This window comes from Phyllobates terribilis, unplaced genomic scaffold (assembly GCF_046119375.1).
Source record: "Phyllobates terribilis strain yellow unplaced genomic scaffold, ASM4611937v1 Scaffold_6__1_contigs__length_29720123, whole genome shotgun sequence".
NCBI classification, from domain to species: domain Eukaryota; kingdom Metazoa; phylum Chordata; class Amphibia; order Anura; family Dendrobatidae; genus Phyllobates; species Phyllobates terribilis.
This window is the reverse complement of record NW_027362766.1, coordinates 28981583-29008572: the sequence shown is the minus strand read 5'-3', so window position 1 is coordinate 29008572 and position 26990 is coordinate 28981583. Positions and strand designations below refer to the sequence as shown.

Below are 26990 nucleotides of genomic sequence, written 5' to 3'. Positions count from 1 at the left end.
AGTCCCATGGTGAAGGATAGCTTTACGGATCAGGTTTTTGCTTTTTCTTCTATTCATTGTGGCAATTCACAATCCATACAGTTATTGTTAAATAAGGGAAAACCGTCAGTAGGTTTTTGCTATGTAATCTTACAATCGCATGATGTAGTGTCAGTGACCCTGTGTCCAGGGATGTATCATTTATATTGACGAGTGCTGTCATTGTGATAGTCAATTTTCTCTTCTGCAGATCTTGCAGCTCTTGGAATGTTGAGCCCTGTGTAACCCCAACCAGACCCCTGATTGGCAGCTGTCTACAATGTACATTGACAGAATTCTGCTAATCAGTAGTGAGGAGGTTTCTAAACTAGGAGGCACAAGACCCCTAGTCCTGTAGAGACAAACTCCTGTAACACTGGATGATTATATTACTGTAATCACCAGTAATATTGCATTATTATATACTGTATTATTGCTTTTAGAGCTTTTAAAGGAGAAAATTGATGAAAATTACAAATCACAAAATGGCAAAAAATAGTTTTGTTCCTTTTGTTCACACACGTGACAGATTATTCCAAAACGTCAGTAGAAATTACATTAAACATTTTTATTCCACATTGTCAAAAAATGTCATTATAACCATCTCTCATTTAGACATCTGTTCAGTTGAAACATTGAGTATATAGGGATGCGGTGTAGCCCCAGGATTTACATTGAAGTTTTGGTTCGATTAAGACATTTCCCTTAATTTCAAAATTTAAGGATCCCCAGTTAATAACATTTCCGGTGTAATCATCAGCGACTACTTTTTGAATGTTTTCTGGTGTCAGCACATAATCCCACATATGGACATCACTAATCTCGCCCATAAAGCTTTGGTTTGAGTCAAACCCACCGCCAAATGAGTCCTGGTCTTGTCCAAGAATAATTCTCATTTCTGTTGTATATGAAAACCCTTTTTGGGACACTCTTCGAGGATACAGTTTACCATTGACCCAAAGTTGAATTACTCCAGTTTCTGAGTCCCATGTCACACATGTATGTTTCCAGTCCAGAATATCTAGATCTGTCTTGATTTTGTTTTCTTCCTGATTTATATAGACATAACTAAAATATGGTGGTTGAGGAAAAATGAGAAATGCATTATCTTGCTTGGAACCAGGCAAGGCCAGAGAGAAAAGGCTGTAATCACGAGAAAGCTCAGTGTACGACCTCAGGCAAACAGAAAGCTTCCGTAGAGGAGCTTTTATTTCTGGTTTTAAGACCACATATGAAGTTGAAGTTTCTCTTGGGAAAAGGAAGACTTTGCTTCTCAAATCTAAAAAAAAAACAAAAAATAATCCAACAGCATAAAGAATATAGTGGAAGATTTATAAATACAAGATATGTATCATTTACAGGGCCATATTTGATGTTCAGCTGTCACGCCCCCAATTGGTAAGTCAGACTAAGGTAATGTGCACACAACATCTTTTTCTGGAGAATCCGCTCTGTTACCCACCTTAAAAAGTGGTAAATGAGAATGAAAAAGACAATATATGCTCTGCAGTGTAAAAATTATTTGCTGATCACATGTTCAGTCTTTTGAGCTTCTTTTACCAGCTTCAGATTTCCAAAGATGCAAAGTGGTTGAATGAAGTGACCTGACCATACTTAGGCGGCTTAAACTAGGAAGCTGCTCACTAGTTTAAGTAATACAATTAAAGAATTGATGCCCCGTCCGTAGGATAGGGCATTAATATCTGATCGGCTGGGGTCCCGCACTTGGCATCCCTTGCTGACCAGCTGTATCTGTGCCGGCAGCGCCAGCCAGAAGTAATGCTGACAGTGCTCGGCCGTCTACCTGTAGTGGCCTGTACTGGGAGAAGGATATGTAGTACCCCGCGGTGGCCACTCCAACTAGACGGCCAAGCACCGCAAGCAAGTACTTCCGACCAAAGGCCTCCGCTGGCACCAATAGCAGCTGATCAGCGAGGGTGTCGAGTGCGGGACTCCAGCCGATCAGACATTGAAGCCGCATCCCATTCAATGTGAAAGTAGTGGACAACCTCTTTAAATTAAAAACTGGTCCCCAAAAGATGTTGAAAAAGATGACTGAAAAGAAGCAAAAAAATTATATTTCTACATGTCCCAAAGAGTCTACTACCTGAAAAACTCAAATTCCCAAAAGTCTAAAAGACTTTGTGTGCCCATACACAGACTAAAATTGTTTGAATCTATCAATATCGACAGATTCCACTGACATGAAATCGGTGCTCCTGACAGATGCTGTCCGGGAAGATAAGGATCCAGCATGTTTAATTTAGGGCTGCAAATCCTTATGTTCTCTAAATGATAAGCTTCCAGAGATGTCTAGCAGTGGCTCTCTTATAGAGAACACAGAAACACTTGGCAAAATGAGCACTCCTGTTATGAGAGAGTTGGAGTGAGATATCTGCAGGCTGAATGATCAGACAGCAGTCTACAATGTATGGGGCATTAGTTAAACACTTGTTCAGCTGACAAATATGGTCTAATTCAGATGGCTGTATTGTCAGTCATGCACACTGAATCTATAATGATCAAGTATCATGTCTAATAAATTAAAGATTACAATATCTACATTGATAATTTACCAGAACCACCATCAGTACACAAGTACATTACCAGAACCATTATCAGCACATAAATACATCACCAGAACCACCGTCAGTACATAACTACATCACCAGAACAATCATCAGTACAAAATACAGCATCAGAACCATTGTCAGTAGATAAATACATTACCAAGATTAGTACAGCAATCACTTGCAATGTCAGGTTAGCCCACAGTTTTACACTTGTATCGCATAAAACTGCAACTTCCAATATGTCCTTAACAATGGAAAAGAGATTATTGAAGTTGTTGTTGTCAACCATCAAACTATGGACCATACAGGAACCACAGTACTGATTAATTGCAGGCCGAAGCTCTAGTAAACATTTAAAGAGTAGCTTAAAGCTGTAGTCCAAAGGCAAAGTAATTTTCATTCTAAATCTTTACATATTTAGTGCCATAATCTAAACTGTGACCGCAGCAGCTGCCCTCTGATAACAATTTGTTTGAGTATCTCAGCATGCACTGGGATTCTAAAATGAAGTGTCATCAAAGTGGAAGTAGTGAAAAAAAATAGAAAATCAATTAGTGTAGTGAAGGAAGAATTGGGAATTTTTAATGCAAATATATTAGAGAATATTTTTGATTATGACACTAAATTGATAGGGATTTAATGAATGATAAGGGAATGATAATTATTTTGCCTTCGGACCACCCCTTTAACTTTTGGGAGATTTCTTATATGTTTTAGGTCCATTAATTTTGAGCAGGTTGGTGCAGCAATGTATGCTGAGACCCCATCAATTGCCCAAAAGACCTCTTAGAAGTGCACAGCGCAAGAGACAGGACAACGACTTTCGACTGCATCCGTTCTGCTCTGTGACCTTCTGTCTCATGAGCTGCGCTTTTCTAAGGTCTTTTGATCGTTTGATGGGGGACTCTGGACGATGTTCCCCACAGATCTGCTCAGAATTAATGACGTTAAAACATATAAAATAAACTCTCAAACGTTTACTCTTTAAGGTGAATTCTTGCAGCCGATTATCAGTCTACCTAAACAGTCTGTCAATCACCCAATGCAGGAAAAAAACATTTGTTCACAGGGTGAAATTTTTAAGCTTACTTAAAGGGAAACTGTCACCCACAAAATGCCAATTAAACTGCATAAATATTTATAAAAGGGAAGGTAGCACATACAAAAATCATAACAGATGTATACAGTTTAAATTAACATTTGCTAAAAAAATCTACCTTAATTTAATATGCAAAGTAGGGCGCTTCAGTGCACCCCTGGCATGGTCTATGCCTTTGTGCACCCTTATTCCCTAATATTTGCATATTAAAGCTGGTCCCTTGTATTGATTGACAGCGGTCAGTTGAAAAGAGCGAGTGATTCAAGTGACAGAGCTGGTGTGCACACAATGTGGTTACGGACGTGCTCTGATGTGTGGATCCTGCCTGTCCATGATCTCCGCACCTGGAAGAGTAACGAGTAGTGTTGAGCGAGCACTAAAATGCTCGGGTGCTCGAAGCTCGGGATGAGATCACCGTGATACTCGGGTGCTCGACCCGAGCAATGAGCCCAATGTTAGTCTATGGGAGACCCGAGAATTTTTGCGGCAGCACCCCCGGCAGTCTGTAGAAAGCCTAAAAAGTGCCCAAAACGTTAGTGACAGTGCTCAAATGACATGGGGACAGCATGGGGATCGCCCCAGGAAGCATTTCAGACCCCCAGGTCACTGTTGTCAACAATGTGGTCAGAGGTTTTAAGCCACTTTTATGGGCTCACAATAAAACCTTCAAAAATGAAACTGAAACTGCTTTCCTGTGAAATATGTTAAGGAACATCCTTTCCAGGGTAAAGACTTGTGTATAAGGTAATATAAATAACCAAAAACAAAAATACTCCTCCACACCTTGGACTATGTTCACAAGTAGCATTTTTTATGCGTTTTTGCACTTTTGTATTACTTTCAACCACGACAAATGCATTCACCGGGAAATGTAATTTTAACATTTCACAACCTTATCTGGCCATGTGCTGCGTGACACATGCATACAGTCCTGAAAAAACATGGGAACATCATGGGGAAGACCCCTGGAAGCATCTCTGACACCCAGGTCACTGCCTAAAAGTGTGCGCATCAGAAGTGATCCTTGCAGCATCAGAAGATGCGGACTTGCAACTATCCCAGTGTAAGTCCTTGTCCCAGGGCTGTGTTCAATTGTACCTCCCCATTCCTTGCAATGGAAGCACAAGTATGCAGCCTGCGACGCACCCACTCGCAGGCTGCAATACCATACTGCTTGCTTGCACTTGAAATTGGGCCTTTTAGGCATGTGGAGGCGGAATCTGGCCACCACGTCATGGCTGCGTCAGCGGCCTGGTATCCATACTCAGTCCACAGCTGCCCGGGTGTCGGGTGTCCACGCTTGGTCCCCAGCCGCCAGGGAGTGGTTGGGTGTCCATAAATGGTCCCCAGCCACCCCTATTTGTCCCAGTGCACCTAATACACAAGCGCGCATACCAAAACATTACCTGTGCCCTCCCCAGTGCATTTAGTGGGAAGGACAGCCTAACCACAAACACGTGGACAAGTGAATGTGGCCAATGATGGTCCATCTCACTGACGCCTTCACACTGGGTTAATATTGTAGAAGCCGGGACACAGTTGGACACTGGGATGCAACACGTCCTCCAGACAGAGAGGATTGCGGGTCCTGGGTCAATCAGGATTCAACACAAAGTTCAGAAGGTAGACAGCAGCAGTGGTCGGCTTCATACACAATGAGTAAATTATTCATGATCATGAGGCCATTCATCTCCTTAGCTTTCTGTTCCTTGGAATGCAAGCGCATGTATGTAGTAGCGGCTATGCCTGAGGTGGTCAGCGTTTTGGCGCATATCCTACCTCCTTCGAGGATTGCTGGATGTTTTCCTGCTACTATCCCAGTTCTATGACTCCCAATAAAACAAAGCTTCAGGTGATGAATGATAGATGAGGTGGTGGCAAAGGAGAAAGAGCAGGAGGAACAGGGACAATTCACATAAATATCAGGCCAGTCAACCACACATGTCTTGTAGGATATGTTTCTGTACCAAAAGGAGCGGTTCGGCTACACAGTTATAGGGCATACAGTGAGTGCAATGCCTACCAAAAATTTCCCTTGGAAGTGATATGGAGATCAGAGGGCCTTAACTAAACCGTTTTTTCCATTTATAGCAACTGGGTCTCCTGTACACTGTTGGCCTAAGAAGTGAATGGAAGGCTATCCAAAAATTATGAGGAACTGCAATGCCCCTTGAAACAGACGTGGATTACAGCGTACTAAAAACCTTCTACCCATTATTGGGGAGTAGGTCTCGCTTAGTGTTCGCCTATGCATTGAAAAGCAAAAGCTGACTAAAATTAGGAGGAAATGCAATGCCGTTGGAAGAGTCGTGGAGGTTAGAGGTAATTAAAAACAACATTTCAATGCCCCTTGGAAGAGCTGTGGAGATCAGAGTGGTTTAACAAGACATTTTTAATGCCCCTTGGAAGAGACATGGAGGTCACAGTAGCTTAACAAGACAGTTTTATTGCCCCTTGGAAGAGACATGGAGTTCAGAGTGGTTTAACAAGATGGTTTAGATGCCCCTTGGAGGAGTGGTGGGAGTTACAGTAGCTTAACAAGACGGTTTTAATGCCCCTTGAAAGAGATGTGGAGTTCAGAGTGGTTTAACAAGACGGTTTTAATGCCCCTTGAAAGAGATGTGGAGTTCAGAGTGGTTTAACAAGACAGTTTTAATGCCCCTTGGAAGAGACGTGGAGGTCACAGTAGCTTAACAAGACGGTTTTAATTCCCCTTTGGAAGAGACATGGAGTTCAGAGTGGTTTAATAATACGGTTTTGATGCCCCTTGGAAGAGACGTAGAGGTCCCAGTGGAATAAAACGACAATATCAAAGCCCCTTGGAAGAGACGTGGAGGTCACATTAGCTTAACAAGACGATTTTAATACCCCTTGGAAGAGACGTGGAGTACAGAGTGGTTTAACAAGATGGTTTTAATGCCCCTTAGAAGAGACGTGGAGGTCACAGTAGCTTAACAAGATGGTTTTAATACACCTTGGAAGAGACTTGGAGTTCAGAGTGGTTTAACATGATGGTTTTAATGCCCCTTGGAAGAGACGTGGAGGTCCCAGTGGAAGAAAAAGACAATATCAATGCCGTTTGGAGGAGTGGTGGAGGTTACAGTGGAATAAAAAGACAATATCAATGACTCTTGGAAGAGACGTGGAGGTCACAGTAGCTTAACAAAATGGTTTTAATGCCCCTTGGAAGAGATGTGGAGGTCACAGTAGCTTAACAAGACGGTTTTAATGCCCCTTGGAAGGGACGTGGACTTAAGAGTGGTTTATCAAGACGGTTTTAATGCCCCTTGGAAGAGTGGTGGAGGTCGCAGTGGAATAAAAGGACAATATCAATGACCCTTTGAAGAGACGTGACTGTCACAGTAGCTTAACAAAACGATTTGAATACCCCTTGGAAGAGAAGTGGAGTTCAGAGTGGTTTAACAAGATGGTTTTAATGTCCCTTGGAAGAGACGTGGAGGTCACAGTAGCTTAACAATACAGTTTTAATGCCCCTTGGAAGAGAAGTGGAGTTCAGAGTGGTTTAACAAGACATTTTTAATGCCCCTTGGAAGAGACGTGGAGGTCACAGTAGCTTAACAAGATGGTTTTAATGCCCCTTGGAAGATATGTGGAGATCAGAGTGGTTTAACAAGACGGTTTTAATGCCCCTTGGAAGAGACGTGGAGTTCAGAGTGGTTTAACAAGATGGTTTTAATGCCCCTTGGAAAAGACGTGGAGGTCCCAGTAGCTTTACAAGACGGTTTTAATGCCCCTTGGAAGAGACGTGGAGCTCAGAGTGGTTTAACAAGACAGTTTTGATGCCCCTTGGAAGAGACGTGGAAGTTCCAGTGGAATAAAAAGACAATATCAATGCCCCTTGGAAGAGTGGTGGAGGTTACAGTGGAATAAAAAGACAATATCAATGCTCCTTGGACGAGTGGTGGAGGTCCCAGTGGAATAAAAAGACAATATCAATGCCCTTTGGAAGAGTGGTGGAGGTTACAGTGGAATAAAAAGACAATATCAATGCCCCTTGGAAGAGTGGTGGAGGTCCCAGTGGAATGAAAAGACACTATCAATGCCTCATGGAAGAGTGGTGAAGATCCCAGTGGAATAAAAAGACAATATCCATGCCCCTTGGAAGAGTGGTGGAGGTTGCAGTGGAAAAAAAAGACAAAATCAATGACCCTTAGAAGAGTGGTGGAGGTTGCGGTGGAATAAAAAGACAATATCAATGACCCTTGGAAGAAACGTGGAGGTCACAGTAGCTCAACAAGATGATTTTAATGCCCCTTACGAGAGCCATGCAGTACAGCATATTAAAATCATTATTCCCATTATTGGGGAGTGGGTCTCCCATAGTCTTTGCCTATGCCTTCCAAGCAAAAGCTGCCAAATATTTGGACAGAGGAACTTGCAATGCCCCTTACAAGAGCCATGCAGTACAGCATATTAAAAACATTATTCCCATTTTTGGGGAGTGGGTCTCCCATAGTATTTGCCTATGCCTTCCAAGCAAAAGCTGCCAAAAATTAGGACGGAGGAACTTGCAATGCTGGCAACACGGACCATGGTCACCCTGGTGGTATAGTGGTGGTGGAGGCTGAGATAAGGAGAAGAGCAAAAAACAGCCGAAATGAGGAGGCGTATAGCCATGTGTGGGTAGGAAGCGGTGCATGGGAATACACCTCCCCAAATAACACAGTGGATTTGACTTTATGTTACTCTGCTGTCATTTTGTGGTGATGAGAAGTCTTGCCCAATCCAGCCCTTGTTCATTTTGATAAGGGTCAGCTTGTCAGCATTGTCAGTTGACAGATGAGTGCGCTTATCAGTTATACTTCCCCCAGTGGCACTAAAAACACGCTCCGATAACACGCTAGCGGCAGGGCAGGCCAGGACCTCCAAGGCGTACAGAGTGAGTTCATTCCAAGTGTCCAGCTTGGATACCCAATAATTAAAAGGCAAAGAGGAATCACGGAGGATGCGGTACAGTCGGCAAGGTACTCCCTCACCATCTTTTGAAACTTTCCATTCCTTCTGAGAGTACCCCGCGCCTCAGGGCCTGTAAGCTGGGTGGGTCTCAGAAAACTGTCCCAGAATGTTGACAGTGTTCCCCTGCCTCTGCTGGATTGGAGTTGTGTCTCTCTCGCCTGTACACCTTGGTTGGGCAACGAACTGTGACCTCTGCCGCTAGCGTGTTCAGATGGGAATTTTTTTATCAGTTCTGCAGCAAGGGCCTTCTGGTACTGCCCCATTTTTATAGACCTCTCCACCTCAGGAATAAGAGAGTTAAAGTTCTCCTTGAAGCGGGGGTCTAAAAGTGTCACCAATCAATAATGACTGTCTCCCAACATTTTGAAAACGCAAGGGTCATGGTTAAGACATCGTAACATAAAGTCAGCCATGTGTGCCAGACTGGTAACGGGCAAGACTTCCGTGTTCTCACCAAGATGACAACTGACCATGCTCTCCTCCTCCTTTTCCTCCTCCCCCCTGTCCTCAGGCCACCCACGCTGAACCAACGGTATGACAGTTGTACAGGTACTACCATCTACAGGTCATGATAGCAGCTCCTGTTCTTCCTCCTCCTCCTCCTCTCCCTCATTGTCCCCAATGCACGTTGGGATGAGATGAGGCTGGGCTGTGTGTAATCGCCCGCTATGACTTCTTGATCCATCTCATCATACTCTGGCTGCATTGCCTCCTCTTTAATTCTCTGCAGAGAGCATTGCAAAAGACAGACAAGTGTGATGCTGACGCTAATGATGGCGCTATCGCCACTCGACATCTTGGTGGACTCCTCAAAGTTTGTCAGGATGGTACATATTTCAGACATGCAGGTCCACTCCTGAGGTCTTATGTGTGGAGTCTGACCTGAATATCAACGGCCTTGTTGCAGCTGGTACTCCACAACTGCTCTCTTCCGCTCATAAATCCTTTGCAACATGTGGATGGTAGAGTTCCAACGTGTGGGGACATCACACACCAGTCGGTGTGCCGGAAGCTGCAAACGCTGCTGCAACACATCAAGGGTGGTGGAAGCTGTAGCCAACTTCCCAAAATGAGCTGACGGGCGGCGTACTTTGACCAGCAGATCTGGCAACTCAGTGTACGATTTAAGAAACCGCTGAACCATGAGGTTAAGCACATGGCCAGGCATGGTACGTGTGTGATCTAGCCTCGCCTCAGAGTCGCCACCAGGTTATGGCCATTGTCACACATGACCATGCCTGGATGTTGGTTCAGCGGTCTCAGCCACAGATCTGCCTTCTCTTTCACAGCTGTCCACAATTCACTAGCAGTGTGAGGTTTATCACCTAAGCTTATGAGTTTCAGAACAGCCTGTTGCTGCTTGGCTGAGGCAGTACTGCAGTGCTTCCAGCTTGTAACTGATGTGATGATATCTGAGATGGAGGCTGAACATGTGGAGGAGGAGTAGGAGGATGATGCGCAGGAGCTGTACACTGTGGTTGCAACTCTGACTGACATAGGGCCCACAATCCTCGGTGTGGGGAGGATGTGTTCTGTCCCAAGGTCCGACTGGGTCCCGGCTTCCACTATGTTTACCCAGTGTGCCATCAGGGAGATGTACCGTCCCTTGCCACAAGCACATGTCCACGTGTCCATTGTCAGGTGGACTCTCCCAGTAACTGCGTTGTTGAGGGCATGGCAGATGTATTGGGACACGTGCTTGTTTAGTGCGGGGATGGCACACCTGGCAAAATAGTGTCTGCTGGGGACCGAGTACCGAGGGACGGCCACCGCCATAAGGTTGTGGAAGGATTCCGTCTCCACCAGCCTAAATGGCAGCATTTCCAATGCAAGCAGTCGTGAAATGTGCGAATTTAGGACTGTGGCCTGTGGGGCATTGGCTGCGAATTTGCACTTTCGTTCAAAGGTCTGGGATATGGACAATTGAACGCTGGGACGTGGGACGTTGATGCTGTTTCTTGTGAAACTGCCATAACAAGTGAAGACTGAGAGGAGGAGGCATCTTTGCATGCCGTATGGACAGGAGATTGCCTTGCACGCACAACAGGGGTTAGTCTTACACGCACAACAGTGGAAGAAGCAGTGGTGACACCTGCTGATCATGCTGTTGGTTGTCAGGCTGGTAGTTTTGTCACCCCTGCTGATGCTGGCATGGCAGGTGGTACAAATGGCCTTTTTGGGGTTATCAGCAGAGTCTTTAAAAAAATTCAAGACTCTGGAAGACCTACCGGTTGTACTGGCAATGTCCCTCGTGTTGGTGTTACGGGGAACTGTTGCCCGCCTTCTGTGTGCGGCCACCACACTGCTTCTTCCTGCCTGTTGGGAAACTAAGCCTCCCTCCCCCCTGTGAGCTGCTGGCCTCACTCTGCATGTCCTCCTGCCACGTTGGGTCAGTTACTAGATCATCCACCACCTCCTCCTCTTCCACTTGCGCACCAAAATCCTCCTCCTCACTTCGTGGCACATGTGTCTCGTCATCGTCCACCTCTTGGGACAAATTGCCAGCGTTGACTTCCTCTAGCTGTGGCTGTTCAAATATTTGGGCATCGCTACATGGGATCGCCTCTTCCACCACTTCAAGCGGAGCAAGTGAGGGGCACAAATATGGAAATGGACCAGTGAACAGCTCTTCTGAGTGTCCAAGTGTGGGATCAATTGCTGTCTGACGACACTCGGCATGGTGGGAGGAAGGAGCATCAGGGTGAGGAGGAGTATGCGGTCGAGACTCACGGCTACTAAGAGTTGACCGTGTGGAAGACAGACCGGAGGTGGTTATGCCCAGGTAACTGGAAGTATTGTCTGCTATCCAATTAATAACCTGTTCACACTGATCAGTTTGCAATACTGTGTGATGTAGTGTGCTTCCCTAGTAATTCGGTCAAGAACTGGGAGCGAGAAGATGTGGCTGTTGGTTGTGGCACATTTTCACCTTGCCACGGCCCCGTCCTCTGCACGCACCATCACCAGAATGTCCAGTTCCACGTCCCTTGCCACGCGCCTTGCCCATTGTAAATGATGTACAGTAAAATAGCTTACACTCGCACTATCAATGGAAAAAGGGTAACAAAAAGGAGATTAGAACCGTGGAAGAGGAAAACCACAGTTCTATTTCTCTGGCGTACACCAGAAAATTTTAAACAGATATATTTGTGTCTGAACACTGAGCGAGACACTAAATTTTTTTTTTTTTTTATGTTAAAAAGGCAAAAAGGTGGATAATACAAAGATTTGAACAATGGAACTGCAAAACTACAGTTCTAGTTATCTGGCCTACACCAGAATCTTTTAAACAGATATATCTGTGTCTGAACAGTCAGGGAGACACTATTACTATTTTTTTACGGAAAAAAGGCCAAAAGCTGGATAATACAGAGATCTGAACCGTGAAACTGCAAAACCAAAGTTCTAGTTATCTGGCCTACACCAGCATCTTTTAAACCAATATACTTGTGTCTGAACAGTCAGGGAGACACAATTATTTTTTTTTTTTATGGAAAAAAGGCCAAAAGCTGGATAATACTGAGATTTGAACCGTGGAACTGCAAAACCAAAGTTCTAGTTATCTGGCCTACACCAGAATCTTTTAAACAGATATATTTAGGTCTGAACAGTCAGCAAGACACTATTACTGTTTTTTTATGGCAAAAAAGGCCAAAAGCTGGATAATACAGAGATTTGAACCGTGGAAATGCAAAACCACAGTTATAGTTATCTGGCCTACACCAGAATCTTTTAAACAGATATATTGGTGTCTGAACAGTCACAGACACACTCAATTTTTTTTTTTTGGGGGGGGGAATACCAAAAGGTTAATAAGTCACGTATTTGTACAGTCTGACTGAGGGAAAAAAAATACAGGATTTAGATGAAAAAAAAAAGGATTTTTCCTGGCCCCTGAGACCAGGGGATAAGTCTAGCAATTTGACCAGCAGGAGCACACAGGACTGTAATGCAGCATTTGCTGGTATAACCACTGCGTCTCCTATACAGCCTGCCTGCCTGCCTGATATCTGGGATGGATATTAGTCCTGAGAAGGACTGTTTGTTTGATTTGGCAGGCTTTAGAGACCCTACACTACCTATTTCGCACTATATATCTCTCCCTAACTCAGCAGCACTCTACCTACACTGTCTGATCCCGGGCAACTGTGTCCAAGATGGCGGGGCCTGGTTTTAAATACTCGAGGTGATGCTGTGCAGCCAGCCAATCACTGTAATGCCCACAAACAACATGGCTGCGGCATTACAGTGACTGGCTGGCAATCCCTGCATGTTCATTGGCTCTGTAAAGAGCACCAAATATGCAGGGCAGAGACCCGAGTTCCCGACCAAGTAACCGGGAAATGCTCGGTGCTCGCTGAATATCCCGAGCAGCGAGATGCTCGGGCGAGTACCGAGCAGTATTGAGCATGCTCGCTCAGCACTATCTAGGACCCAGCAGCTACCTCCCTCCTGCTCCAATTGACACACTTGCTTGGGTGTTTAAATAGTTTGCAGGGTGGTGTTGGTGATATTCACGTTTCCTTGTGAAAGCTTGGAGCAAGTGCAGTCTGTTTACTTCCTGTCTGGTGCTAAGAGGACGTGTGTGTTATCTCTCTGAATACGACTCGAGCTAAGTTATCTTCCCCCCCCCCCCCCGTGTCTGTCTACCTTGTTGTCTTTAGTTGTTAATGAGAATCGACTAGTGATCATCCCCCCTTCCTTATCTAGGGCCAAGCACTAGGAAAATACAGGAATAGATTCCTGTGCGGCGATTGGTGAGGAACCAATATAGGGACAATAGGGGAGACAGGGTGATATCAGATTAGTCTAGGAGGTCTCCACTCCCCCCTTTCCCTCTTCACTTTGTGTTGCACCTAGTTTTTCCCACACCTAGAGTGATATTTTCCTTCACTTACACATTGCATACCACGTCTGGCAGAGATGTGATCCTGTGCTTCATTCCATGGATTCCCCTGGAAATCTACTAAGGGTGAGCTGAAAAAAAATGTTTCTGTTTGTATGTTGGTTATCAGTGCACTCAGCCTCTTCCAATTCTGGGGCAGGTAGATGAGCCACAGAAACCCAGCCAGCAGAGTCATCAAAAACCAGAAGAGACTTCTGCATTACTTGGGTCTCAGACTACTCGGCTGACTTGCACAGAGGTGAGGTGCAAGCCGGATGACATGGTCCTCACGTGCCAACTCTGTGCTTTCTGAAGTGGACCGGGTGGAAGACAAAGCAAAGGAACTGTAGGCACTCTCAGCCATCCAATTTAACACCGCCTCAACATGTTCTGGCCTCATCATTTATGTAGGGGTACTCGGCCCTAAAAAATTGATGCGGAATGTCCTGTCGCCTGCGTGTACCAAAGGAAGGTGTTTCATTTGGGCACGTGGCAGGCACAGAACGACCATGTACTCTCCCTGCAGCAGCTACACTACCACCAGCAGCACCATGGCTACGTCCCTTGTTTGATGCGCTGCTAATTTTTTTAACTGTTTTTTAGGCACCCAGACACGGGTGGGTGCAGAGTGGAAACATTGTTTTTAAGCACAGTACTATCACAGACATGGGTGCAGAGTAGAAAAAAATATTTTAAAGAATACTATTGCCATAGATATGGGGGCAGAGTGGAAAAAATTGTTTTTTATGCACAGTATTCCCACAGACACAGGTGCAGAGTAGAAAAAATTGTTTTGACAAACAGTACTCCCACAGATACGACTGCAGAGTACACACACTGAGTACAGCTGAGTCCATTTCCCATGCTAAGCAGAGCAGAATTTCAGCGTCACCTGTGTTCAGGCATTTATACTGGTCAGGTAATGTGGTGCGCCAGCCAATCACAGCCATGCCAATAGTTGACATGGCTGTGATGGCTCCATAAGTTCCAACAGCCTTAAAGCTTGTTGATTTCAACAAACTTTATTAAGCATCTGAACCTGAACAGTAAGCCAGACTTCTAGACTTCTGGTAAAAAGTCAGTGTTTGGGGTTATACAAACCCAAACTTTACAGTTCGAGTTCGCTCATCTCTACTTAAAAGTGCTCAACTACAAAGGATAAGTGATAAATGTATAATAGCTTGAGGTCTGAGACCTGAGACACCATCAATCGCAAAAATAAGGGTCCCAAAATCAATGTACTTTGTGAATGGAGTGGTAGTGTGCATTCGTGACCTCTCCTCCAATTTTTCTTTCTCTAGGACTGTCGAGACATTTGACCCATAGAAGTAAATAGAGTGTTCACACTTCATTCACACTGGGGACCTTGGGACTGCAGTTTTAGTGATCATTGGGCGTACTCCAGCAATCACATACAGTATTTATAACCTATCACAAGAAAAACTTATAAAGAGAATTTGTCACCAGCACACCACCATTCCAACATAATGACATTGAAGGGTAACATTTTTATGGAATAAATCAAGGACATTAGAATATGTCAGGAGAGATGGAACAGCATTTTAGCAGATAAGCTCAGGGTTTTGAAAAGAAAATGAGTAGTAGGAAGGGTAGAAAAACCAACTTTCGAAATCACTTTCTTTTATTGACATAAGAATAAAATATTAAATGTAACTCTTATACCTTGTGCTGCTTGAGATCCGATCAGACCCATCAGAAGAACAGGTAATGTTATCCACCTTAAATATTTATAGAAAAGATGATAGTTATAGAAACGTAATAGGTAATTTAATATTTGTTATGATAACTGGAGAAAAAAACAAACAAGCAAGATGAAAAAAAATATCACTGACTCATGCAAGTAGACAGGAAGGGTTTCGTGATTCATGGCTGACGTGACTGTCCCAGGGCAGGTGTAATAGCTGACATTATATACTATAAAACAGTGCAGTCCATAGTCATAAACCTGAACAGGTGACTTATACTTCTATACATTTCCAAAACCCATTGGGGCTGATTCATCAAGTGTTGCTGGAGTAGAAGGCTCTGAATTCATTAGCAGGCACACAACACTAAAATAATTTGGTGCCTCTTCTGGATAGTATGCGCCTTTGTGTGCCATACCAAATCTGCTACTTTAGTCAGTGATTAAGAAGCATTTCTAGTATATAAAATGCCAGCACATTTGATTTGACAAGTAGGTGCAGCCACATCTTGTCCCGCCCCAGCTCCACCTCAGCTGCACCAAAATTGATGCAGCTGATTCTAACTAGCATGAAAAGAGTAAAAGATTTAATGAATTCGTCCCAATGCGTGTTGTGATTTAGCACAGTACTGGGAACAAGAGATGAACAAAGTGATTCATGGGACTCCGGTCAATCAGTAAGGTCAGGATCACGGCAGGAGGACAGATGATGTTGCTCCATCCTGGCTAATCAAAAGCAGCAAGAGGATCATAGAAGAAGGTAATAAGTTTGCGAGCCTCCCATCTAGAGGCCAGAGACTACCGACCTGGTCGATGGACAGAAGTACCAAAAATTGATCTGCCCTTGTCTATTGAGACCTCAACATTGGATTGAAAGTTATAAGGACACATAATATCTGTCACATCTCCACCAGAACCTGCTGCTGCAACTTTTGCTTTTGTCGCCAGGCACGTATTCACTCTGCAAGCGTCGCTGGTGATAGTGTTGCCGGAACAAGAAGTTGTGGAAGACGTGCTCTGTCCAGCCACTAAGGTTAGAGTCACTGGGACCAGTAGTGCTGTCCAGTTTGACAGTATGGGTATGTGTGCTATCCAGATGAAGTTATCAGCTCCCTGCACCAGCTGATTGAAGAGCTTCCAGCTTGCTCCTGGAACCTGCCAGATATAGCTTAGTGTTTCCCTGGCTAGGTGTGTGTCTTCTACTCCTGTTTGGTTTAGTTTATTTTTGACCCTTTTTTTTTTGGCTGTTTCTTACGGATTCTGATTTTGTCCTTGACATGACTTCTCAGCTCTAACCCTGCTTGGTGACCATTCCTACCTTTGGATGGCAGCCTTTCTATGGTAACATTCCACTGGGTCCTATTATAAAACCAGATACCTGTACAGGAATTAAGGGTATAGGGATTTCTTTGAAGTCTGCGAATCGGAGTGGCTTGTGCCAAGTCTGTCCGAGAAAGACTTTTGAGTCGGTGGCCTCAAGTAGACAGTACATTATATCTGATCAAAACAAATAATGGACCCCCTCCAAACAGTGGTGGATCAAATGCACGACCTGGCCCATTTAGTCCAAGATCTTGCAGGGCAGATGTGACAGCAGGAATCCGCCCAAGCCCTTGCAGCACCTCCCTTGATTTTTCCGGAACCCAAGGTAAATGTTCAGGACAGATTTTACAAATACCGTCACATGAGTTCCGAACAAGGGATTACGAACGTGACTCAAGGCATATAATTAATTTGGAGCTACATTGCACTACAATAGCAGAATATCTTTGAGCACAGAGAATACCCCGTGGTTTGAGAGTATCTTTACATCCAACACTTTTCAAGGAAAATGAAGAATTCTGTAAAAAGTTTTAACAGATATTAAAATAGTGTTCAATAGATCTGATGACTGTAATCTTGGAATACCTCCAAAAGTCTATCATCACAGCTAAAGAGCATATCCAATCAAATGAGTCACAATTATCTTCCTCTATGACCAGCAAAATTTTGCAGCAACAAAGGAGATGATTCAAACCACCTTAAATCAGCATCGGCAAGAATCTGAACAGAAAGAAAGATCCAAATTCTTAAGGGAAGCAGAAGACTATAAAAACAACCGGGTGTACAAATGGCAAGACTCCTCTTCTTGAGGACCATACAGAGGCCGCAGAGCAGCATCAGACACAACCTACTCCAGTTCAGACAACGAAAGCTACACAAATCAACAGCACCATTTTTTAGGAGCCAAGAAACGGAGATATCAAAAAGGATGACGAGACGAGGGGGGCAATGCCACAGGAACCCCATCAGCCATGATTCAAAGAAGATCACAGGTATGGAAACACCTTTAGTTATAAACATTTCTTCTAAGAATTTGAATCCACTACAATTAACTATTTTGCAAAAATGACTCTCCTTTTGTCCTACCTATAAACGGTTCTACAGATCTTTACGGTTGAGAACATATTTTGATAAAGAAGAGACTTTCATGCCTACCTCTATCACAACTGCCTCCGCACCTATCAATCTCAGAGATCTTGGTCTTCAAACTAAGAGTAGTTTTATGCCCCCTAAAGATAGTCCACCTATTAAAACTTTTATTAGTCTGATTAATCGGGAGGTGGATCTCTTTAAAAAGGATCTACCTAGAGTCAAATTCCATTGTCCTACCAATATGTCTAATTATGAACATCTCGCTTTGCAATCCTTAATTAAGGATAAAGAATTAATAATGAAACCGGCAGATAAGGGAGGAGCGGTCATAGTTATGGACCAGAAAGAATATACAGAGGAAATTTTACGTCAGCTATCAGACATTGAGGTTTATCAACCATTGACCTCGAATCCAACACCTAAGATAGCTCTTAAAATCAAACAAGTCATAGACAAATTTCTATCCAATGGTACTATCGATAAGAAAGTAAGCGAATTTCTAGTTAATCGCCATCCAATAATTCCTTTTTTTTATATCTTACCGAAAGTACATAACTGACTTAATAAACCCCCAGGTCGCTCTATAGTGACATCTATGGACTTGATTTTGTATCCATTAAGAATATTGCTTGAAAAAATTGTCACCCCTGGTCAAGAATTCTAAATTATACATACTAGATACAGGCGATTTTATCAGGATTATACGGGAGTTGAAAGAAATCCCAGACTCCTCATTGCTAGTAACTTGGGACGTTAGTAGTCTTTATAACTCTATATAACATAAGAAAAATTTGGAGGCAGATGAAAGATTACTTGTTTCTTCCAAATATGATAAAAATGTTGTTGAATTCTGTATGGAACTTTTAAATAGGGGTTCTTAAAGAAAATTAATTTTTGTTTGGTGACAATTTTTACGTCCAGGAACAGAGTACTGCGATGGGGTCTAACGTGGCCCCGCCTTATGCAAATTGTTTTATGGCATGGTTTGAGGTGAAATTCATCTATACTAATTACATTTTTCAAGAGCACGCCATGATATGGCGAAGATATATACTGTAGATGATGTACCTTTACCTTTCACAATGAATTGAATTTGATATGGCCTGAATTACAATTTGTCTTACATTATGATTCTTGTTCCATCAGCTTCTTGGATACCAGAATCATTAAGGGTCATGAAGGTCTCTTGGAGGTTGACTTATTTGTGAAAGACACTGACCGCAACAATTTGCTATTTTTTTCTAGCTGCCATCCTAAGGCCACCAAGGAGTCTATTCCAAAATCTCAATTTGGTCAGGTAACCAGGATTGTTTCTGATACTCAAACTAGGAATATACGATTAGATAAAATGGATAAGAAGTTTGAGAATAGAGGATATCCAAAAAATCTGTTAGCTCGTAGCAGGAATTCTCCTAGTAAACAGAGAAAAAAGATTAGGCAAAAGAATACAATTTATACATACTTTCCATCCTTTTGTGTATAAGATACACAAAAGTAAACAAAATTTTTGGCATCTCCTACAAGATAGCTATACTAGAATTGAGGAATTCAGATCACCATTCTTACCTTGTTTTAGAAAACCGGCGAGCCGTCGTGATAAACTAGTACTTGCGGACATAGGCTCCAAGATGAAACTTCTGAGACAAACCTTTCTGAACACCCTCAACAGAGGAACATTTCCCTGTCCACATTGTCCCCAATGCGGTAATGTTCAAAAGGGTGATAAATAGTGATGGGCGAGCACTAAAATGCTCGGGTGCTCGATGCTCGGGTCGAGGAAACCGGGATGCTCGGGTGCTCGACCCGAGCAACGAGCCCAATGTAAGTCTAAGGGAAACTCGAGCATTTTGCAGGCGGCTCCCCCCGGCGGTCTGCAGAGGCCTAAAATTGCCCAAATCGATGGGAACAATGCTCAAATGACATGGAAACAGCATGTGTAAGACCCCTGGAAGCATTTCTGACTCCCAGGTCACTGCTGTTAACAACGTTGTCAGAGTATTAAGCCACTTTTACGGACTTACAATAAAACATACAAAAACGAAACCAAAATGGATTTTCCTGGGAAATATGTTAAGGAACATCCTTTCCAGGGTAATGACTTGTCTATAAGGCAAAATAAATAACCAAAAACAAAAATACTCCTCCACACCTTGGGTTATGTTCACACTTAGCGTTTTTGATGCGTTTTTGCACTTTTGCGTTGCTTCCAACCGTGACAAATGCATTCACCGGGAAATGTCATTTTAACATTTTACAACCTTATCTGGTCATGTGGTGTGAGACATGATCAGACACATTCTGTTTCATTTATGAAGGAAGGACTCTGAAAGTCACAAAGCCTATTTTTATAGGGCCATCAGGCGGCTTTACTATTCTTAAAGGGCCAGCAGTCGGCCCTCACTATTCCTAGAGAGCCATCAGCCGGCTATGCTTTGTTGTTCCCATTACTAAAGATTGTGTTTCTTATACTGTTATTGCGTATGCAGTGAGTGGCAGGTCTGCCCAAAATTTGGACGCACTCCAGTATCTCATTGAAGAGACTTAAAAGAGGGCCTCCTGAAAACAATGTTTCCATTATTAGGAAGTGGGTCTCCCATTGTGTTTGCCTATGCAGTGAATGCAAGGGTTGCCAAAAATTGGGAGGCACTCCAGTGTCCCTTGGAAGAGACGTAGAGGACCTCATGAAAAAATGTTCCTATTATTTGGAAATGGGTCTCCCATAGTGTTGGCCTATGCAGTGAATTTAATGCCCCTTGGAAGAGACATGGAGGAGGGCCTCAAAAGAAAATGTTTCCATTAGAAAGGAGCTGGTCTCCTATACTTGTAATGCCCATACACTAAGTGTATGGGCTGACAAACCTTTACCCCTGGGGGGTGTACATGAACAAAGTGTATAAAACATTTTTTTAAGGGCATCATAAACACCCTTTAAAAAAATTATGTGGGTGTTGCATCATGGACCACGATCACCCTGGTGATATGGTGATGGAGGATGAGGAGAAGAAGGAGGATAAGAGCAAATAGCCAAAATCAGGAAGGGTATACCCATGTGTGGGTGTGAAAAGGTGCATGGGAATACACATTCCCAAAAAAAGACACTGGATTTGAGTTTATGCTACGCTGCTATAATTCGGTGGTGTTGAGAAGTTTGGCCCAATCCAGCCCTTGTTCATTTTTGTAAGAGTCAGCCTGTCAGCATTTTCAGTTGACAGGCAGATGAGCTTATCAGTTACAATTCCACCAGCGGCACTAAAAACCTTGCCTGATTAAACGCTAGCGGCAAGGTAGGCCAGGACCTCCAAGGCATAGAGAGCCAGTTCATTCCACGTTTTCAGCTTGGATACCCAATAATTAGAAGGCACAAAGATATCACGGAGGACGTTGGTACGATCGGCAAGGAAATCCCTCAGCATCTTCCCAAACTTTGCACTCCTTGTGAGAATACCCCACACCTCAGGGCCTGTGCAATGGGAGAGGGTGAGAAAATTCTCCCAGAACTTTGACAGTGTCCCGCTGCCTCTGCTGGATTGGAGTTGTGTCTCTCTTGCCTGTAATCTTTGGTTGTCCAACGAACTGTGACCTCTGCCACCATCGTTTTCAAATGGGAATTTTTTTAATAGTTCCGCAACATGGGCATTCTGGTACTGCCCCATTTTTGTAGACTTTTTCGTCTCAGGAATAAGAGATATAAAGTTCTCCTTGTAGCGTGGGTCTAGAAGTGTCACCAACCAGTAATGACTGTCCCCCAAAATTTTGAGAACGAGAGGGTCACAGGAAAGGCAGGGTAACATAAACTTAGCAATGCATGCCAGACTGCTAACAGGCAAGACTTCCGTGTCCTCACCAAGAGGATGACTGACCATGCTCTCCTCCTCCTCCTCTCTATCCTCAGGCTGTCCACGCTAAACAGATGGTATGACAGTTGTGCAGGTAGTACCGTCTATAGCTCATGAAATTAGCTCCTGTTTTTCCTCCTCTTCCTCATTTTCACCCAATCCACGCTGGGATGAGATGAGGCTGGGCTGTGTGTAATCACCCTGTATGGTTCCTTGCCCCATCTCATCGAGCTCCGCTTGCAATGCATCCTCTTTGATTTTGAGCTTAGAGCATTTCAGAAGACAGAGAAGCGGGATGGTGACGCTAATTATAGCGTCATCGCCACTCACCATCTTGGTGGAGTCCTCAAAGTTTTGGAGGATGGTACATATGTCTGACATCCATGTCCACTCCTGAGGACTTATGTGTGGAGTCTGAAATGAATACAGATGGCCTTGTTGATGCTGGTACTCAACAACTGCCCTCTTCTGCTCATAAATCCTTCCCAACATCTGCAATGTAGGGTTCTAATGCGTGGGGACATCACACACCAGTCTGTGAGCCGGAAGCGGAAAATGCTGCTGAAACACAGCAAGGGCGGTGGAAGCTGTAGGTGACTTTCTAAAATGGGCACACAGGCGGTGTACTTTAACAAGCAGATCCGGCAGCTTCGGGTAGGATTTGAGAAACTGCTGAACCACGAGGTTAAGCGCATGGGCCAGGCATGGTATGTGTGTGAGCTCGCCTCAGAGCCGCCACCAGGTTCTGGCCATTGTCACACACAACCATGCCTGGCTGTAGGTTCAGCGGTGTAAGCCACAGATCTGCCTGCTCTTTCAGAGCTGTCCACAACTCTTCAGCATTGTGCGATTTGTCACCTAAGCATATTATCTTCAGCACAGCCGGTTGCTGCTTGGCCGAGGCAGTGCTGCTGTGCTTCCAGCTTGTGACTGATATGTTCATTTCAGAGAGGGAAGCTGAAGAGGAGGGGGAGGCTGAGAAGGATGAGGTGCAGGAGCTGTAAACTGTGGGGGCAACCCTGATTGACCTAGGGCCCGCAATCCTTGGCATCCGGAGGACGTGTTCCATCCCAAGATCCAACTGGGTCCGGGCTTTCACTATGTTAACCCAGTGTGCAGTCAGAGAGATGTACCGTCCCTGCCCACAAGCACTTGTCCATGTGTCCATGGTTAGGTGGAATTTCCCAGTAACTGCGTTGTTGAGGGCACGGCTAATGTTTTGGGACACATGCTTGTGTTATGCGGGGACAGCACACTTAGAGAAATAGTGGTGGCTGGGGACCGAGTACCGAGGGATGGCCACCGCCATCAGGTTGTGGAATGCTTCCGTCTCCACGAGCCTAAAAGGCAACATTTCGAGCGCAAGTAGTCGTGAAATGTGAGAATTTAGTAGTGTGGCCTGTGGGTCGTTGGCTGCGCATTTGCGCTTGCTTGGACAGCTGAATGCTGCGCTGGGGCAAGGAAGTGGACGTGATTCCTGATGCTGCTACTTGAGAGTGTGCAACGACAGGTGCAGGGCAGGAGTCATTTTCGCATGCACCATTGGCTTGCATGCACAACAGCGGAAGAAGAAATGGTGCCACCCACAGACACTGTTCCTGTACCCTGAGGTTCGGCCCACAAAGTCGGGTGCTTTGCTGCCATGTGCCTGATCATGCTGGTGGTGGTCATGCTGGTCTTTTTGCCATCCCTGCTGATGCTGACCTGACAGGTGGTGCAAATGGCCTTTTTGGGGTTATCGGCAGAGTCTTTAAAAAACAACCAGACTCGGAAGACCTAACAGTTGTACTGGCAACTTCCTTTGTGTTGGTGTTACAGGGGAACAGTTGCCTGCCTTCTGTCTGTATTCTGTAGTGCCAACAAGCAAATGGCGCAGAAAAACGTTGTTCTCTGGATTGCTTTTTAAGCAAATAAGAGGATTAAGATCCAAAAAAAAGTATTCCTGGCCCCTGAGACATGGGCCTTTGTATAGAAATATCTAACAGCAGCAGAAGGCAGAATTGGAACGGAGCCTCTTGTGCTATGTGCACTGCAGTCTGCTATATACCCTGCCTGCCTATTTACACTACCTGCCTGATATCTCTTCAGATGGATTAGTCCTCAGAAAGACTGTTTGTTAAGATGGATATGTGTAATGTATGGTTTTTCTCCCTACACTACCTAATACACAACCAAATCTCTCCCTAACTCATCAGCACTTCTACCTACTCTGCCTGATTCTGGAGTGACTGTGACGAGCACGGCAGCGTCCGGTCTGATATAGACCTGATGACGCTGTGTTGCCAGCCAATCATTGTAATGCCACAACCACCATGGCTGTGGCATTACAATGAGTGGCAGGCAACCCCTGCATGTTGATTGGCGCTCTAAAGAGCGCCAAACATGCAGGGAGGGCACCCGAGCAGCCCCCTGAGAATCTCGCAAGTACTCGGCGAGCTCCGATCATCTCGAGTACTGAGATGCTCAGGTGAGTACTGAGTACTTGCAAGTATGCTCGCTCATCACTAGTAAAGATTCATCATAGAATCACATTACAAAAATGCAATAACCAAAAAAACACCCCAAAATGCAATGAGCATTAAAAGGAATCTGTCATCACAAATGTACACTTTAAACCAACAACAGTCTTTCAGGGGATGAAAGAAAAATTAAAATCATTGTTTTTTAGCTTTAAAATTTGTTACTCCGCTGTCCATCCAAAGTTGCTTTATTGCAGTGTAAAAATGAGTGTTCAGTGTACCCTAGGCTTGGCCAAAGGCATCGCACAATTCTACCCCCTGACTGAGATCACCATCACTTATTCTATGCTGATTGATAGCACTTTTTCAGAGACAGCACTTTCTGAAGATAACCCTCTGTTATGTGTGCACTGTCCCTATGCAGAAGTGAATGCTCACATCAGTCTCTTCTCTCTGCTGACATTGCTTGTCTCATCTGCTGATATAACATCAGTGCTGGAGTGAGCGCAGACATCACTCTCTCCTCTCTGCTGACATTACTAGTCTCATCTGCTGATATCACATTAGTGCTGGAGTGAGTGCAGACATCATTCTCTCCTCTCTGCTGACATTGCTAGTCTCATCTGCTGATATCACATTAGTGCTGGAGTGAGTGCAGACATCATTCTCTCCTCTCTGCTGACATTGATTGCTACACAGCTATTCCCAAGTGATGTCAGCAGCGAGGAGAGAGTGACTTTCTCTACTGGACAGAGACAGTGCACACATAATGAAGGTTTTTCTTCAGATAGAGCTGGCTCTGGACACCAATATAAAAAAGGCGATAATCTAAATAAGTGGTTGAAATGGGGCACTGATGCATTTAGTCCCCAAAAGGTTGCACTGAGTTTCCTCATTTGCATATCACAATAAACAGAGGAACATATTAGAAAACTAAAAGATTTTTTATTGTTTTTCAATGTCTTACAAGGGTATGTGGAAATTTAATGTTTTTTTTTAAACAGAAGAGAAAAAAAAACAATCAATGTATATCAGCGAAAAATACCAAACCTGGTTAAAAATGTCATCTTTAGAGTTAGTTGTAAGCAAAGCTATAAAAATGTAAGCAATGTCCATAGATTATTTTGCTGACATTTTTACACCTCAAAATCTGTCTGATATACAGTATAAGACCACCTTCACATATTCAGTATTTGGTAAGTATTTTACATCAGTATTTGTAAGCCAAAACCAGTAGTGGGTGAGAAATACTGAAGTAGCGAGGTGTTTCTATTATACTTTTCCTCTGATTGTTCCACTCCTGATTTTGTCTTACAAATACTGATGTAAAATACTGACCAAATACTGAATGTGTGAATGTCACCTACAGAATTGTCTCCACCACATGTGCATGGAACGAGAACTCTAATGTTTCTTATAGTATTTTTACTACATTATACTCCTTTTTATCTTCCTTAGTGTCTGAAAGCATATACTGTAATACAACCATATTAGAATACTGAGCCTGTATCTAATGACATGAAACCATGTACATAAATCAATTATTCAATACTTCAATAACGCTATGCACATTTTATAATATACAGTATATATTAGTTTTGTCAAGCACTCTACCTCATCATTTCCAGCTCGCTATTTTTTTCCGTACTTCTTCAGACTTTTCTCCACACTGTGTTTTGAGGTTAGAATCCGTTTACTATATACTCGAGACTTACGGCCAGCCCATTTTTGCAAATAATACATTTTGCAATAGACTTTCCCAGAAATGTCCATGTAGCTGATATATAAATACACTTCTACTAACAAAACTGATCTTTATCGACCTTTGGAAGGTTCGGTAATATTTATTCATGAATAGATGAGATTTTAGGTGAACTTTTAGACCTCGGTTTGGCATTGTGTTGCACTTTGGAACTCCAGAGAGATGTAAAGGATAATCTAGAAAGTGAAAAGAATAAAGAAAACCAGTGTGATGTATGGCCTAAGGTATGTGAGGGTTAGGATGACAGATTATTCACTCAAGGTGCATAGTATTTAGGTAGCTTTTGTGTTTTGACATGAAAAACAGATTGTCTATACACCTACTGTTACCATATGAATCCACACACCAGGTTCTGCTACATCTGGTGCTCCCTACTCCATCTGTCTATCTTCCTTCTGGCACACCTTGGTGTCTTGGACCCTTGTGATCCACTTGACATTCATCCAGACTTTCTTCGTTGCACCATTGCCTCCATTCCTTGCTCACCCTGACCTCTGACTTAGAGTCAACCTCACCAGGTGATCCAAAATCCCTCAGGCTCCATGGCGGCCTTTGTTAGCCTCCCGCAGCAGCTTTTGTTATGACTCACTTTCCATTCCTTCTTCTTCCAAAATAGCCATCAGAATTGCATGGGGTAGGCAGTTGTAGGCCTAAGCCATGCTTTCCCTCCACTTAATTAGCCGTCAGATAGAAAAACCAATGAAAGTGTAGTTTAGACTTACCACTCTACTGCACTTTCCATGCCACATCACGCTGCATTACCAGCAGCATCCTCCAGGTGTTTTTCCTCAATACCATACTACTACATGCCATCTTGGAAGCTGATGGAAAGGAACACTGATTTGAGTTGTGGAGACAGCAGTAGGCAAGCCATCAGGTAGGGAGACTGTGACTATACATAGTCACTTCAGTCCCATGGTGTCAGGTACCTATAAGGATCAGGTTCTTGCTTTTTCATGCATTTATTTTGGCAATCCACAATCCATAGGGTTTTTTGTATTTTTTCTTATTAAAGTAAGTCTGTCGATAGGTTTTTGCTATGTAATCTGAGAGCAGCATGATGTAGGGGCAGAAACCCTGATTCAAGTGATGTATCACTTAGTTTACTGAGTGCAGTAGCTGTGATAGAATAACAATTTTCTCTGATGCAGATCTAGCAGAGATCAGAATACTGAGATCTGCATAAGCTGGCCAACACCACTGATTGATAGCTTTTTGTGTATAGTGTATATTGATAGAAAGTTGCCAATCAGTGCTTTGG

The 26990-nt window shown here is 43.7% G+C and overlaps 1 protein-coding gene across 1 annotated transcript; it reads right to left on the bottom strand.

The window, feature by feature from the left end:
• Positions 1 to 571: 571 nt before the first annotated feature.
• On the bottom strand, positions 572 to 25725 carry LOC141152764 (C-reactive protein-like). The gene is made up of 3 exons (XM_073637454.1): positions 25582 to 25725; positions 15236 to 15291; positions 572 to 1297 (listed from the first exon to the last, which is right to left on the bottom strand). The coding sequence occupies exons 1-3, from the start codon at positions 25587 to 25589 to the stop codon at positions 642 to 644; spliced, it is 720 nt and encodes a 239-aa protein (XP_073493555.1). The 5' UTR covers positions 25590 to 25725; the 3' UTR covers positions 572 to 641.
• Positions 25726 to 26990: the final 1265 nt, after the last annotated feature.

Excerpts from the sequence above, each read along its gene's own strand:
- LOC141152764 (XM_073637454.1), bottom strand. Across the intron at positions 1,298-15,235 it reads CGGATCTCAAGCAGCACAAG|ATTTGAGAAGCAAAGTCTTC; the intron begins GTATAAGAGTTA and ends TTTTTTTTTTAG.